Source organism: Pogonomyrmex barbatus, unplaced genomic scaffold (assembly GCF_055798465.1).
Source record: "Pogonomyrmex barbatus isolate J1 unplaced genomic scaffold, ASM5579846v1 scaffold29, whole genome shotgun sequence".
NCBI lineage: Eukaryota > Metazoa > Arthropoda > Insecta > Hymenoptera > Formicidae > Pogonomyrmex > Pogonomyrmex barbatus.
This window is the reverse complement of record NW_028297126.1, coordinates 270,408-282,449: the sequence shown is the minus strand read 5'-3', so window position 1 is coordinate 282,449 and position 12,042 is coordinate 270,408. Positions and strand designations below refer to the sequence as shown.

Below are 12,042 nucleotides of genomic sequence, written 5' to 3'. Positions count from 1 at the left end.
ACGTTTGACACACAAAAGATTTTTACACATTTTAATTTTTTGGCATGACAGTTCATAGAAGATCGAATCAGATGATTGCATTGTACGAATGTGTTCCTTTTTTACGTTACGTTTTTTTTTTCTTTTTTATTTTTAATATCTAATCATTTTTCTTTTTATAATATTTTATATGATAATGTATTTTTATACATATAATTCATGGCACTTCTTTAAAAAAAAAAAAAAAAATTGCGCTAGCTAAACGCAGAACGTAGAATGAAATTTAAGTTGAAACTTTGCACAATATTATTATCAAAGTCTCGGACTGGATGGTAAATAACTATAATTACATTTCTTTTAACAAGATAGCTGTTTTGTACTTTCTATATGAAAATATTTATTCTTCTTATTAAAAATCAAAACGGAAGTTGCACTTTAATATCTTGTAAAAAATATAATTTATAAGGCCAAATATGAAGAACAATTTTTCTGCGATTAGTAAATTAGTCGTAGCTATATATAGTTATATGTATATAATTATCAATAATACAATAATTTGACAAAGCTGACAAAGAAATAATGTTCGTTACGATCCAGCACGAGACTTTCAAATGCCGTTCGTTGTCGTGCACTAAAAGGAATTCAACTCTCGTAAATTTTGTGTAATGCTTTAACATTCAAGTGTGACTGCGAGTTAATAGCAACTTCCGTCGTCCTCGGCAGCACAGTCGAATTGAAACTAACTGATTTAGCTGAGAGATAAATAATGAGAGCCAATGGCAGAGCGGCAAAATGTCTCGACTGCAAAGCAGTTCTCGGACGAGATCGGACAGGCTCACTTGTGAAAATTGTGCAGTAGCAAAACGCCTCTCTTCCTCTCGTCACACGGAATCTGTTCATCGACGTCCACCTTTTGCGCGACTAAAAACTTTATTTTGTAAAAACACTTTGCTATTATTCGCAATAATTCCAAGTTCCACATGACATATTATAACTTCCACTTTAGTGCGTCAATTGAGCGTTTTACGACAGATCGACGCTATGGGAAAAAAAAAAAAAAAAAAAAAAAAAAAAAAAAAAAAAAAGAATAAGCTCAATTCCCCCCATCGAGTTCTCGATTTAACCAATAATTCGACAGATGCCTTCCTGGCATTCCGATTGAGTTTTATTTCCTTTGTCACGTATAAATTTCTTACACATTATGCTTGTTACGTCCAAAGATCTTGAGCATGGCATTTGCGAGCGAGTGATCAGTGTCGAGCAATCGAAGCATCGTCAGGCGCACAAAAATCGTTCCCTCTAGCTCTTGATTAAAGTATGAAATATAATTACTAACTCGAAAAGAAGTTTGTGCGTCTAACTTTGCGATGATGACGAGTAATCGCATGTTTTTTTAGTTGGTAATTATTTTAGATGTAACATTTTTTTATGGACACTACGCGTTTCCAACAGTGAGAGAATTCCGTCGAGTACCGAGTTCAATATAAAGTATACACAGATAAATTATATTAGACAAAGTTATATTAAGAATAGAATTAATATTAATTTAAAAATTATTTGATTCGTAATACTAAATCAAGACAGACTTCTGATGATGAGATCTTTACAGTAAAAACATCATATTTGTGAACATTCGGTTTAATTACCAAAATATAAAGGAAAAAAAATTGCAGTTATTTGCTAATAATATAATATTTAAATAAATTATCTCTCACGGATGGAAATTGCAATCATTGAAAGACAACATTACGTCCTATTTCGAATATCCGAATGAGTGCGCACTAATCGAGTTTCCGTCGTTATTTGCAGACGCAAGAAGAAATGTATCAGATACATGGGGGAGGGAGGAGACGGCGATGGTGAAGCTGATGGTGAGGCCGAGGATGATCATTCGGAGGACAACTTGGGTAGCGTAGGAGAGGCGGGAACTCCAGAGGAGGACGAGTCCCTCAGTAGCCCCGGGGGCCTATCCGCGTTGTCTAGTCTGGCGAGCCCTTCGTTGGTCTTACCATCACCCTCGAGTCTGGCCAGTCCATGCCCATGTCCGTTGACGCCCCCGGTGCCGCCTCCACCTCTGTCGAACACGAACCAGCCGATAACGACGACGACGACGGTGGCAGCGATGGCGGGATCGGCGGCGGCGGTGACATCGGTGGCAGCGCAGCAACAACAGCAACCGCAACCACCTCCACAGCCTCATCGCAATCCCGTCGGCACGAATCCTCACGACATTAATAATCCGCTCAGCGTGAATCAATTGACTGGACAGTGTATAAAAAGCGAACCCGCGCCTTCGGGCCCCTCCAACCCGGCAATCAGTGTTACGTAGCCCCGGCCGGACCCACGTGACCGAACTGTTGTTATACGCGGTGTCATCTATAGGGTCCGTCTACGTATACACGCGATGTGAAGGCTGGATGACAAAGAACTTGATTGAAATGATGATAAAAATAATAAGTGGAAGAGAGCGAGAGAGATTTCTGAGGAGAGGAGGAGATCAAAAAAAGAATCTCCCCTTTGTTCAGTTTTCTCTTATAGTCTGATCTGATCAAAGAGAAGGGAGAGAAGAAGACCAGATAGACGGAGAGTGTGATAGTCTCCAAACACCTGAAGATAATACGCGAGAGGGCTCACTTACGAGATAGTTGAGCATGTGTTGAAATTAAATGCAATCCGTAATCTAAATGGCACTGTTAACGATTTGAATTCAGGTACGTAAAGTCACATCGCCGTTGTGGATTTATTTTGTCTTCGATCGTTCTCTTCTGGCCTCGCTCTTGTCCATTGTTCGCCGAAATAGGAAATGTTCAGTGTCCAAAGTTGGAAATAACAATCGAGACGTTATATTTGTGTTAACGAAAGAACAAAAATACTATGTGCAGAAATACTCAGGACCAAGTATTTGGTTGTCACCTGCTCGATAAAAAAGAAAAGGAAACGTAAGCGAGAGAGAAGCGTGAAAGAATATACGTGCACACATACGTGCGCAAATTGGGATAGAGCAAGGTGCACAGATGATAATGCGACTGAGGAAGTAAGCTTATAAGCTGAGGAAAATGCGCGTGACGCAGCTTGTAGTCCTTGTTACGTTGTGATGCCAATGACTGAAAAGTCATGTTCCTGTGCCAGCTACTATACTCTAGAAAAGTAATTATATTGCGGACAAGTAGCTAGAAACGTAAAGCGAAAGAGGGTCGCGAGAAAAAAATAAAGCGACACGCACGCGCGCGCGATACGTTTTATTGTCATTTGTTTATTCGACCTCATCACACATTGGTGTGTCAAAATATCCATCTTCTATGTATATGTAATTTGTTATTTTTTTAAAAGTCTATATACAGTGCGGTTGATTAGCATGTAAGCTTACCGAATACCTTATTACCGAATCCCCGCTCATTTTCTCTCTAATACTCGAATACCTTTTTTTTCTCCTGTTTTCCCTCTTTTATGTCCCTTATTTTACATTTTTAATAATACTATCGTTAATAAGTGGCGCTATACGATTGACAAAGTTTTATAGCAATATGTTTCTATAGAACTTGTCAAACAAATTGTTTTATTTGTGCGGAATATTATACTATTCAACTATGTAGTTACTAAGTTTTAATACATATCGATCGCGTATTAATATTGATAATACGTAATTGATATATATTAATAATACGTATAAAATTTCAAATTATCACAGTCAACTTCGAAAACATCGGTATATTTTCATCTTTTGATTCTTTTTTTGAATTGAAAGATGATTGAATTCGTAAATTCGTAATTTTGATTTAACAAAGACAATAACCGCACTAAATTAAAAAAAAAAAAGAGAGAATAAAGACTCCCAGAATCAAGAGACGTGATCATCTTTTATAAAAAGATTGGATCGAGCTGCATTAAGTTACAAGCAGCGTTAAAAGGGACGTTCTTGGGAGGATTATCCTGTAATATATTCATTTCTCCCTTGCATTTCTGTCCCTCTCATCAGATATATTTTCTGCCTCCCCTTTCACTCCTACGTGCTAACGTAACATGAGCGTTTGACGAACATATAGTAACGTCCGACTTAAGAATTAATTATTATTCGTAATTTATATGCGTGCGCATCAGAGAAACATGTTTCTCTCTCAAATCGTATAGAAAAAAATGTTTACCATTGGAACAATCACTCAATGATCAAAAATTATTTGACTTTAGGAAAGGAATCTTGTGAACTTGTGAAAAGTGACATTAAGTAAGTTTTATCAACGTTTTAGTTTTCTCTCTTTCCTTTATTAACGGAGTTTAGCACGTGGTGATCCAACGTTAAGATAATACAGGTTTTTGTTTTTAGATACAAAATGATGTTACAGATATCTTTATTGACAAATTTGCATTTTTTCTGTTTTATTATATATGTTGTTTTTATCGTATTGATATGACTTGCAGATTTAAGCGAAAACGTACTTCGTTAACAATTAAAAAAATGCGAAATAATGTAAAATAATTAATATTTTTATTATTTCGTGAATTTTACTTTGAGAAAATCTATTAATATTAGACAGCAGTAATTCTTCTTTCATAGATGAAATAGAAATTGTTAACCTTTTACGTATAGTGGAAAATTTTGTATAAAATTTTCTTGCAAAAAGATAGTTGTTTTATCTTTATTTGTCTTACATTAAGATTTTTAATGTTATAACTTTTTAAAATTGTTTATAAATTTCCTTTTTTATCAATTTAATGTTTTTTTTTTTTGCGAAAATAAATAAAGTCTCTTAAACTTTTTTGCAACAAGACATGTTCTACATGATAGTACGTTTTTGTCAAAATCGCGTGTGATAATGCGTAATTTCATGCATGTTGAGCACAATTGCGATTAGAATTGTCAATGGCAGATCTTGTTTCGTTATGCGACATTTTTTGGTGCGACGATTATAGTTTCTCTATCGTCTATTAAACCGAACCGAAAAGAAAGCGCGACAAAGGTCTTTCATAACAATTTATTCCGAAAGCAAGCATTTATTCCGAAAGCAGTTTTTCTTTTTGTATATAAAATAAATATGTTTTATATGATGCATTTGTTGCGGCGCATGGGAAAGTGCAATGGAGGGATGATGCCAACGGGAGAACGAAAGGGTGTGAAATTGCGCGCGTTTATACGCTACGAAACGAAAGTAGAGATTTGCGCGAGTGTGTGCTCGCGAACATTTATGACAATATCTTTCCCCTTCTCTCCTTTCAATGTATTTCTCTCTCTCTCTCTCTTTCTCTCTCTCTTTTTTTTTATCTTTTTATACTCTTCCCTTTTTTTCCATTGAGTGGAATCACGACGCGGTGTTTGTACGACGAAAATAGTCGTGGAAACGCATCGAATGTAGCAAGCAAACTAAACGTGCCATAACGTCATGCCAATATTACCGATAATACATATTGTTTTTTAAACATTATAATCTATTCCTGTAATAACCTAATTGTGTCAATCGTGGAACATGGGCCACCGACGCAAACTTGCTTCCCCCCTTTTTTTTCCGTCCTTTCCATCGCCCTCTTCACTCGATCCATCGTTCTCTCTCTTCTTTCCTTCCCACTTTCTTCGTTTGTCGATCGAACTCGAGTTAAACAGACTGAAAACGGCGAATTTAGTACGAATCTTTTCGCGAGATCGAACTTTTCCTCATCGAACAATCTGTATGCTATATCAGCACCAGTTTAGAATTTTTAATTTTGGACTTGGTACTTGGTATTAGTATTTACGCTCTGTTACTTTTCCTATTCATATAAATCCTTTCCATCTATCGTCGCACGCTACGAAAACGTACAGTTACAAAGCGAGGAATAGGAAAGACTTGTGTGAAAAATATCGACATGTATCGATTCCAAATCCAAAATTACAAATTTTAGACTATACACTGTATTATACTGTATCGCGTGAATAAAGTGAAAAAAGTAAAAAGAAAGGAAAAAGACTCGCGGGTATGTACAGGATGTTCGATCGGGAAACCGAAGTACGAATCAAGTTACTATCTATCGAGTAAGTACGGGGCAAGGACAACCAGCAACGTCTCACGAGACGAGACGAGTGCGAAAGAAACGAGAGCGGCGGATTATCACCAGCGGTACAATTGCGGTACCGACACACATAACACAGCACGAGAAAACGCAAAGACTCGCGCAAAGTCGGCGCGGTGAGTGAGAGACGTATGCGTGCTTGTACGTGATGACGATGACTGCTGTACTACTGAGGAGAGAGTGACGCGAGCGGGGCTGATCCTCTCTCGATGGACACGGTAGTGTCGAATACACGCGGGACGAGGGAAACCCGCTCGCGTGCCTCGCTGCCTTTCGCTTGTCGTGTTAGGAAACGAAGCGATCTCCCGCCTGTTGAGACTCGGCGATGGACTGCTCGGAAGATGTAAAACCGTCGCGCGTTCGATGTTACCGGATGTTATGGAAAGAAAGAGCGTACTTCTGCGGGACGCGGAATCGCGATTCTCGGAATGCGAGCAAAATACTCGCTCGATACGGCCTACGGTAGTCCGCTCGAGAAGAGAGGAGGGTATCGAGATTTGCTCGCGAATCGCAGGTGAGACACACACCCCTTCCCCCGGGGGTGACGAGGGTGACCAAGGGCGACTCGTGCCGACCGAATCGGCTTCGGAGCTCGTGTCTCGCTTCGAAGGAGTGATTGTATCATATTGTAAAGTATCAATCGACAGTTCTCAGCTGCGTTGTACAGTGTTTTTTAAGTATCTAGGCTGATAGTATGTAATTGAGAAGAAGGAACATTGTATTTACATTAATAAGCGATCTGTATCATTCATTCTCGTATAGCCTGTACTCCTACTCATGTAGATGCTAAAAGTGATTTGTGTCATAAAGAAAACCTATAAATAAAATTAGCACTTTGAGAACGTTGTCGGCCGCGTGTACGAGTTCTTTCACTCTTTCATTTACATTTTATCAAATTACGGAATCATGGAAGTTTTGCGTTTTGCGTTTTGCGTTTTGCGTTTCAAGATCGTAAAACACTTTTTCTTTAGTCTTTATTTATTTTGTTAACAATTTTATATGTGTGTGTGTGTGTGTGTGTGTGTGTGTGTGTGTGTGTGTGTGTGTGTGTCGAATTCTTATCGTAGTACGGTGGTCACACCAAATGGTGAATATGAGGAGAAACGTGAAATCGCTATCGATATTTAAATGTGCCAGAGTCCTTCGCGATCGAGAAAAAATGCAGGCTCGATACGTTAATCGCATTTAGAGTGTACACGTTCGATTGTCCGAGGTTGCAATTAGCCAGGAATATCTTGATCATTTTTACGATATTATCACATCTAAAGAGGCACGCGGCACCGTCGTAGGCGGACCTGCCTCGATCGTTTCTCGAGCACGGATCGAACATGTAAAATTTACCGCAATGTTGCATCACGGCTATCGCCAGATCGGCCGTGTGCAATATTCCGGCGCAATTCGTGCGGAAGAACATGGCGAGCGCCTCGGACAAGTCGAAGACGTGAAGTATTCCCGCGGTAGTATGATTGTGAACGTGAATGGTAACTCTGAGGTCACCCAGGACGAATACGGTGAGCAATTCGCTGGGTGAGAGATTTCTGGCGCCGGTACGAGCCGCTCGGGCGCTATCCGAGTACAGTGAGTCACCGTACCTGAGCACGGCATCGATCAGTTCGGGAGTCCACGTGGACGGCACGTGTAGTAGTCCCGCTACAACGGCGACTGCGGCGATCGCCGTGCTCTGCAGACCCCTGGTCCGCGGGCTGAAGGCGCGATGACTCATGTGCAGGCCACCACGCAGAATGCTCAACTCTTCGTCTACGACTTTATACTCGGTCAGCGGCTTCACGTTCGGCAACCCGGCCGCCGTTGTCTTCTTCTTCGGACGAGTGATCGACGAGATGGACGACGTCGACGGACGATCGTTCGAATACGATTGGAAATTAGCCGGCAATGGCAATGGCTCGATTATGACGGTGCTTATGATCACTCGACAGATCTCGAAAGCACCATTTCTATCGTGCGGATCGATATTTGCCAAGATCGTATCGTACAGAGGTTCTATACAGGCAAACCACATTACGCACGAGGTTCCACGATGGTCTGGTAAACCCTGATTGTTTTTCGCTCTAGGATCGTACATAAAGTAGACGCCTAGATCCTTCCAAATGGCAATCATATTGCGATCGGTTATTAAAATGCCGGCACGGTTGTTTTGGAAGAATGTCCGCAAACCTTCCTCAAGTGAAATCGGAGAAGGTAATCGTCGTCCTTGCGTGATATTCTTGTCTCTATCAATGTTTTCATTCAATGTCTCTTCTTGCCTCTTTTTATCTTCCGAGACAAGAGGAGCAATTGTCACCAGGCCGATCACGGTATTAGATTCGATGTCAGCGGTCAGAATGTTGACACCTGGAAAAATGAATTTAGAAACGCGAAAATGTAAATATTAGTAAGAGTATATACTTAAAAATTAAATTTAAACAATCTAATATACAACATTTACGATAGTTACTTCAGCTTGCACTTTCCTGTAAGTAAACGTTATAGTTTCCAATTTTAATGTTTATTATTATAAATATATAATATTAAAAAAACTAGTTAATTAAAATGCTAAATTACACCGACCAGCATTCTCAATTAAAGATCTCTCTTTTTTTTTTAAATTATTTCGTATATATTCAAAATAGAAAGAAACAACGAAAAAAAAAAAATGAAAAATACGCACCCACGTAGAATACTCTGATGATGTCCTTCGGTTTCAGTCTCGACTGGGTAGGTCTGATCTTTCTTGTCTCTCGGTGAATATTACTGCCGATCGCTAAGATCTCATCCATAGTCTTTTTCGTCCAAGTGACGGGACTTTTCACAATCGACATGCCAAGCGCAACCACACAATTCGCTGCTGTCTGTCGGCCGCGCAATGTCTCGGGAAAGATTTCGTCGCCCTGATGATAACTCCCATGCAAAATGGCACGCGCCTCGCCTCGTAATTTTTTGTAGGCGTTCAACGGAGGTAGATTCGCCGGTCGAATCCCCGGACTAGGATCGAGTTCTTCGAGTGGTGGTTTACTCCAGTCCGACACATCAATCGCGGTAATCTCGTAATCACCTTCGGTTCCTAAGTAACGCAGAAGATGTTCTACAAGGAGATTTGTATCCCTGAACCTAAGTACTCGTGGGACCGTTAACGTGACTTGGTTCGTGGTAATGGGCCAATCGAGTATCAGAGCATAGTACGCGTTATTGATATTCTTCCATATGGCCAAATTTTTATTTTTTCGCACAGTTAACACGCCAGCCTCGTACTTGTCGAAGAAATTGTTGATTCCGCTTTGTAAATTTTGAACCTTGGGCGGTCTTCCAATAAGACTACCCGCTTCAACGCAATCCTTGATTGTCAGAGCGATGCGCCGAGTGGACAGGAAAAATTCGCTGATGATCTCATTCACCAGAGGCGCCGTTTCTCCGCCGAGTCTTTCGACGCATTTTGAGTGCAGCTTATCACCGGTAACGATAACTTCGTCGAGAATTGACGGTGTCCAGAATCTCGGTAAGTAGACCTTTATTTATTAATTTTCCATGTTAGTTATTTAGACGCGTGGCCTCGAGTTATATATATATATATATAAAAATTAATATTATAAATAAAATTAATTAAATTAATATATGAAGAGAGACCTTGGAAAAGACAATGGCCATCGCGGCAATAGCCGCACTTTGCATGCCGCGATTCGCTTCGTCGAACCTTTCGTCCGTCATGGTGACACTACCATCGATATTCCAGACACCATTGGCGAGTTTAGGAAAATGATGCCATAGATCTTCGCCGGAAGTAGTCTTCTTGACCCGTTGAGCTTCGGCCACTCGCGTCACGTACATATTTTCAATTGTGACGGCGTCGATAACAACATTCTCGATTGTCTCCTTTGCAGCTGTCCGGAGAACATTAGCCAACGAAGAGATATCGGTGAACCACATAACTGCCGCAACTCCATCCGTATCAGGTTCACCTTGAGCATTCCTGCCCCTAGGATCCATTGTGAAGAACACCCCGCCCTCTTTCCAGATTGGCATCATTATATCGCCCTGGCGAAACACTCCCATGGCATTTCCCTCAAAAAATGATTCTAGCAATCTTGTTATGTCGGTCATTCCCCCGACGATGGATTCTTCTTCAAGCTCGATCGACATTCGATTGACTCCTATGACGAAATCTTCTATGATTTCCGACGGAAGAAGATAATTCCTGGGTACCTCTTCTTCTAGCTCTTCGGGCAAATTTATCAAGTTCTTCATAGTGAATTTGTCACCAATCCTCAAGATGTCATCTATAAGCTCGGAATGCCAAAGATGAGGATTGTAGAGTTTTGTCATCGCTAAAGCCACCAGAGCATTTGCTGCCTGTTGTTTATCTCTTGTTTGTCGCTTAAAGGCCAATTCGTTTCTTTGATCGATGGTACCCAAAAGTAAAGCGCCGGTATCACCTAAGTTGGAATAGTTATTTAAATCCGGCAAGACCGGTATCCGTTTATCCGCCTCGATTTCCTCGTCTGTCATCAGTACGCCGATAGAAACATTTTTTAACTGATGTATCACGAATTCATTTTCGCCTTCAACATCTTGTCCTGCATTTTTCTTGATGAGATTCGTTAATGCTGAGAGATCCGAAGTGCGTACTACACAAGCGGGATTTTCTTCATCTTTCTTTGCCGACAGTTGACCCAGTTTATCTCGAGGATTTGGGTCGAAATAATAATAAAATGTCTGCTTTTCTTTATCCTTATTCTCGAGTGCCTCTTCTTCTTTCCATACTGCCACCGAGAGTCTCTTCGTTTCGACTATTCCATGATTTTTGTTCTCGAAAAATTGACGTAACCCTTCCTCTAAATTGGGCAATTTTGAATCATCCGGTGCCGATAGATCGCCGACAATTGTCGCCTCCTCGATATCGATAGTTACTTTTCGATTTTTAAAATACAAATTCTTTTTCAAATTTTGAACGAGAAACGGTCTTTCGACTTCTTCCTCCATTTCCATAGGAGGTTTGCACCAGTTGTAATAAGCGTTTCCCTCCTTGATCGCTTCGTCGATAGTCTCGCTATTCCACTTTGCCGTTGGAGTTTCGCTCGCACTTACCAAAGCCATTACTGGCATGGCAAGACCTTGAAGTCCTCGATTTTCTTCCTCAAATGATTCATCCACGTTGGATATTCCACCTCGCAATATCCACGTTTTACCGGCCATACCGGGTTGAAATTCATTCCAAGCTCGAGTGCCAGGTACATCGTCCACAATTGTGACATGTCTGATAGTAAATCGGTCATTTTTTCTCGTAGGATCGATATTTTTCAGGAGTAGCGCAGCCAAGGAATCCACTTCTGAAAATCGAATTATGCAACAATTTCCTGTCTCGTTCTTATCCTCCTGTCCGACGACGTCCTTTTTCCTATCTCTTTCCGCAACTTGGACAGTCCTATCTTCCCTTATTCTGATGCCGGTAGCGTCACAAGGTCGAGGATCGAACAAATAGTAATAACCATCTTGACTCCAAATTGCTACCGCCATTGAGGTCGTTTCGATTATGCCTTCGTCGTTCACCAAAAAAAATTCTTCCAATGCCTGCTTCAGATTCAATATCGATGGTACTTTCGAAGTAATCGTACCAGTTACGGTGATCAGATCGACGTCTATTATCAATTTATGCTCGTCTATTTGGAATTTTGTACCATCTAAATAGGCAGCCGTTATCGTTTTTATCATCGGTTTATCGGATTTGACATTAGCGTACAACGAATCGCCCAGCGCCAGGATCTCGTCTAATTTTGATCTCGTCCATGTCTTCACTGGTTGCACCTTCTTCATAGCGATAGCCATCGCGCAGTTCGTCACATTTTGTTCACCCTTGCCCTTGTACATTTCGCTATATTCATGAGTCAGGCCATGAAGGATCGCTGTTTCGTCAGGTAATTCCTTGAATGTGGACGGCACGTTTACGTGCATGTTGTCGTACGAATATCCCGTATCAAAATTGTTTCGATTCACCAGTGGTTCTGTGGCAAAGTAGCGATCGATACTATAATT

The 12,042-nt window shown here is 40.6% G+C and overlaps 2 protein-coding genes across 5 annotated transcripts in view; one reads left to right on the top strand and one right to left on the bottom strand.

Annotated features, from left to right (window-relative positions):
• The window catches only part of LOC105424403 (uncharacterized), a 33,739-nt gene extending 26,875 nt beyond the window's left edge, over positions 1–6,864 (top strand). For 2 of the 4 annotated variants that reach the window (XM_011634613.3, XM_089078722.1), the window contains exon 10: positions 1,789–6,864. In XM_011634613.3, coding sequence (XP_011632915.2) covers positions 1,789–2,308 — 520 coding nt within the window. In that variant the 3' untranslated portion in view covers positions 2,309–6,864. The remainder of the gene's footprint in view (positions 1–1,788) is intronic. The other 2 variants (XM_011634614.2, XM_089078723.1) reach the window with 1 other exon arrangement.
• LOC105424400 (uncharacterized) overlaps positions 5,208–12,042 on the bottom strand; it is an 8,146-nt gene continuing 1,311 nt past the window's right edge. The window contains exons 2-4 of the mRNA XM_011634611.3: positions 9,640–12,042; positions 8,687–9,521; positions 5,208–8,370 (exon numbers count right to left, since the gene is read on the bottom strand). The exon at positions 9,640–12,042 is cut by the window's right edge and continues 192 nt beyond it. Coding sequence (XP_011632913.3) covers positions 7,133–8,370; positions 8,687–9,521; positions 9,640–12,042 — 4,476 coding nt within the window. The 3' untranslated portion in view covers positions 5,208–7,132. The remainder of the gene's footprint in view (positions 8,371–8,686; positions 9,522–9,639) is intronic.